At 36.8% G+C, this 4,552-nt stretch overlaps 1 protein-coding gene across 1 annotated transcript; it reads right to left on the reverse strand.

The window, feature by feature from the left end:
• Positions 1 to 2,338: 2,338 nt before the first annotated feature.
• LOC145134220 (uncharacterized) lies at positions 2,339 to 4,336 on the reverse strand. Its single transcript, XM_079069096.1, has 3 exons — positions 3,726 to 4,336; positions 3,271 to 3,414; positions 2,339 to 2,559 (listed from the first exon to the last, which is right to left on the reverse strand). The coding sequence occupies exons 1-2, from the start codon at positions 4,227 to 4,229 to the stop codon at positions 3,280 to 3,282; spliced, it is 639 nt and encodes a 212-aa protein (XP_078925222.1). The 5' UTR covers positions 4,230 to 4,336; the 3' UTR covers positions 2,339 to 2,559; positions 3,271 to 3,279.
• Positions 4,337 to 4,552: the final 216 nt, after the last annotated feature.

The raw sequence follows: 4,552 nt of genomic DNA on the forward strand, positions 1-4,552 counted from the left end.
CGTATTACACCAAATCGACGAGTCGACAACATTACTCCTTGATCGATTGAGGTTTTTCTCATCCTTGCGACATTACTCTTTGATCGACAGTTGCAGCTGCTGCCCTTGCGACTTGCGATAACCTAGACTCATTGATCGATCATCACTAGTTTAAAGTTCAAACTTCAAAGTCCATTCACGATAAGAAAAAAAAGTCGGCCCTTGCGTCTGGAAAAAATAATCGTCTCCTCATCCTTGTTTTCTAGTTTCTAGTGTGATCAAACTCCATTCAAGTCATGGAAAATTGGGTTCCAAATCAAGAAACTCAAGTAAGTATTTGTATCTTAATCTACTACTCAATCGTTCAATGTGTTATAATGTATGTTACTCATTGAAATTTGAATGTGTTAATCTACTACTCAATCTTTTAATTTGTTTCTTTAAAAGATTTGTTATGAAATCATAAGCTACAAAAGTCATACAAAATACAATATTTATAATCACATTCTAAATGTTATTTGGGTTATCCGGGTTATTCGGCTTCTTAATCATCTTGTACATGTTATTTGGGTTATTCGGGCCGGAATCGAACCGAACCGAATAATACCCGAACTGAACCGAACCCGTATTGCTTATTTGGTTCGGTTTTCGGTTCATAAAGTTACCCTTATTCGGTTTTCGGTTTATTCGGGTTCGGTTCGGTTCGGTTCCGACCCGAATAACATCCCTACTCCACATGATCCACCAATATATCCAAGAATTTGATTATAAGCTCACCCTATTTTAGCCAATTTTTCCAAAAAATTCAAAATCAAAATCTGGGTTCGACATTTTCACTTTTAATGCATGAGAAATACCTTCCATAGTTATTAATATTTATAAACCATCATTTCCAAGCATTTAATACTCTTCTTCTCCACCATCCAATTCCGATTTTGTCATGTCTTTTCCTGTCCTTTGTACTTAACAAACTGGGCCTAACTTCCTAAGGGGCTGTTTGATATATAGCTGACTGGGTCTGGTCAGCATTTTTTCACTGACTCGGTCCAGTCAACTTGTTTGATAAGGGCCAATTTAGGCTGACTCGGTCAGCAATCACTGACCCATCTCATGACTCGGTCTGTGCTTAAAATATGGCTGACCCAGAGAAAAGACTTTTATGCCCTAAAATGAACGCCTCATCGTTCGGCTCTGTTCCTCCTTTCCTTCTTCCACCACATGGACTTTAATGCCAGCTCCTCACTCCTGCCATGACGACGTCGCCTAAAGAAGAACGCTGACCTCCACCTATCTCAGCACTGGCCTCCACCTATCTGCCAACATCGACGTCCGCTAGCCTCCGCTAATTAGGTATTTTCTTCTCATCTTTTTTTGAAATCACCGCTTACCTCTGCTGCGTCTCTCTTCCTCATCTCAAATTGATGTTTATTTCACCAGAAGAGAATACTCCACCATCGTGAAATTAATAGGCTTGAAATCAGACTTTCGCATCTGAAATCGATGCTGATTTCACCACTGGTCTATCAATTTCAACTGTAATGATATGCATACTCTTTCATGGGGTGTTCACTGTGTTTCCTTTCACGTCCTACTATGTATATTTAGGAGATGGGTTTATTTGGTGTTCATATTTTTTTTACAGATGTTGTTATTGGTGCTACTTATGAGGCTACTCTATTCCAAATATACCTCATCTTTTTGCATTATACATCATCGGAGTTGCTCCTCAGTTCTTCTTGGCGGCTGCTAAAATTGTGTGGGTTTGGACTAAAATGCCCCTGAAGTTGATGTTACATACTTTTAATTATTAATCGTTGCTAAATTATTAATTTTTGCTAAGTTGTTCGAGATCATCGAAGTGGTTAATGATTGTTTGCTGGAATTTTGTTGCATAGTACCTTGCCCTTGGTTGTTTGCCTCCTAAAGTACAATGCCTTTTGCTGCTACATCGCAGCGTCCGCCTCTCTTCAAGGTCTCATATGTGCTAAGGTTCCACTGTTTGCTGCTGGAGCTTTATAAAATTTGAAATTATTTACGTTTAATTTGAATTTTGTATGACATTTTGTATAACTATTCATCAATTTTATTGACATTGTAAGAAATGGATACATTTAATTAATCATAAACAAAACAAAAGGGTAAAATGGTCATTTTCAACAGTCAACATATTCAGTCAGATGGATAATCAAACAACATAGTTTCAGTCAGAAATAGATGCAGTCAGAGCTTCAGACCGTCCTGATTGAGTCAAATATGACTCAGTCAGCAACTATCAAACAACCCCTAAGTCTGTTCATTGATACTAAATAAACACTGCAATTCCTTGCTCTTGTAAACTTGTACATATAACACATACATGTATATAAATAAAAGGTGATTTACAAACATTACACAAATCCACAACTTAGATTACATAGAACACAAACATAGCAGTCAATATGCAAAAGCTCAATGACATATATATACGTGCTATAAGCCATATGCAACTCTTAGCATTATTATGCTTCTTTTAAATATGTACTTTGCAATGTGAACAAACACCCTTGGTTGAGCTGATGAGGCTTCATTCATTCAATCAATCTGAGAAAACACAAGAAAATAAAACGATAAAAAGGTGTTGTTTAACATGTTTATGTTTTGAATATACAGTGTATTTATATTTTCATAATAAAGGGTTTTCCTTTATTGTCTAATAATTTAGATATTGTCGACCTTTTGTACTTTCTATTGCTTTGTTTTTAAGATATAAACATTGATAATGTGCAAGTTGTGAAACATTTATACTTAAGCTATCTTCCAAAAACTTGAATCATTTGTGGCATAAAGAAACTGAATATAAAAACAAATACAATTTAACATGAAATTTATAAAAAATAATATGATAGAAACTTGATAATGGGTTGCGTTTTATATCAATGTCTTTTCACAACAAAACAATTACTATGTTGTTTATTATACAAAAAAGTATAATATGTATTATTATTTTTTTTGTAATTTTCCTTTTGATTTCTATTCTCATTTAATCTACACTTCATATAACTTCGTTGTCATTTAGAAAGCAACTACGAACAAAGAAGATATTCCTTATTAGTACAAGTCTTAAACAACAAAACTTGTAGCTCAAAGACTCGATTAGATATTGGTTGTTGAACCAAACTTCTAATTACATTGTATTTTATATGTAAAAAAGTTAAGAATAAGTAAGGGCCCTACATATGTAGTAAAATATATGCGATTCTTGACCTTATAATGATTTTTCAAATATGTATTTGCAATATGAAGAAAACTTACATGAAAGTGTCAAATTGGCTTCCAGTTTGCCGTTGGACCTATCATGAGTGGACTATCAACCACAACCCGAAACACTGGAACTCTTCTTCTAGCTGATAGGGCTTCATTCATTCGATCGATTTGGAGAAGAAGTTGTTTTATTTTCTGGAAACATAGAGGAATAAAGTATCATAACAAGCAGAAATCAATGACATGTAAGCTAAAAACGTGATACTTGTAGGAAGAATCTCAAAAAGCTAAGTATAACAATCTGTTCTCCTAAGCATTTCATCAAACACCTGGCGTCCATATCCATTAAAGGACATGCCCTCATGCACAAGTCTTACAATCTACAGAAATCAAACAATATAACCCGCATATACAACGCGATATAATTACAATGAGATGTTTTAAATTGATATGTTGAAAACTTGAAATAGTCACGGAAGGCATATAAAGCTGATTGCCAAACTGACCTCATCTTTCTGATTTATGAGAAGCTTCAGCTGATCCTTACTCTCTTTCGCCGCTAACATCCGCCGGCGCTGCCATTGCATTCCGTACACCATCACCGACGCAAAAGCCGTCACCGACGCAATTGACCAAAATCCAATTCTGTCACGGATCCCGTAAGCAATCGTCAAAACCCATGAGCTCAAAATCCTGAAACTGGCCTTTAGTTGCGTGCTTCTCGTTTCGGGGGGCTGTGGCAACTCACCCTCGACTATCTCAGTGGAAGAAGGGTTTGATGACGAAGAATACGACGATCGTGGCGAGGGCGTTTCCAGAACTGGTTCATGGAGGTAGTCATCTTGTGGTGGTTGAGTGAAAACGAGTAACCCCTCGTGATTGCTTGGAGCAACACCCGAGGCATCGTGGAAATTGGTTGGTGTGGCCACCACCACCGCATCGCCGACGTCTTCATCCGATTGAGTGGCGGAACTGGATGCTTGAATTGTCTCCCACTCGTTGTCCTCCATGGGAAAGGGAAAGTGGAGATTTTTTTATTTTTATTTTTTACGATGGAGGTTCTAGAGATGCCACTATAGACTATGGAGCTTATGCTGAGCCAGAACTTCACATTTTGCGGTGACCCAATCAGTCTAATCCAGTTGGGCCATCCGACTGAGTGGAAGTGGAACGAAACCCGTTTCTTCCTTCCTACTCGCTACCAAAATAATTAAATAAAGCATTAGAATATTGTGTCAATATGGGCTAACAATTCAAGAGGTACTGGAAAGATGTTCATTTTCCATTGGGAATATGATTTATTAAGGTAATTAACTTTTTGGTTTGTTCATAT

This window comes from Lactuca virosa, chromosome 8, assembly GCF_052849685.1.
Source record: "Lactuca virosa cultivar CGN04683 chromosome 8, Lactuca_virosa_CGN04683_v6, whole genome shotgun sequence".
Lineage (NCBI taxonomy): Eukaryota > Viridiplantae > Streptophyta > Magnoliopsida > Asterales > Asteraceae > Lactuca > Lactuca virosa.

Bases quoted from the DNA above. Each gene is read 5' to 3' on its own strand.
- LOC145134220 (XM_079069096.1), bottom strand. From the start codon at position 4,229: ATGGAGGACAACGAGTGGGAGACAATTCAAGCATCCAGTTCCGCCACT. The intron at 3,415-3,725 runs GTCAGTTTGGCA...CTATGTTTCCAG, and splicing joins TCATAAATCAGAAAGATGAG to AAAATAAAACAACTTCTTCT.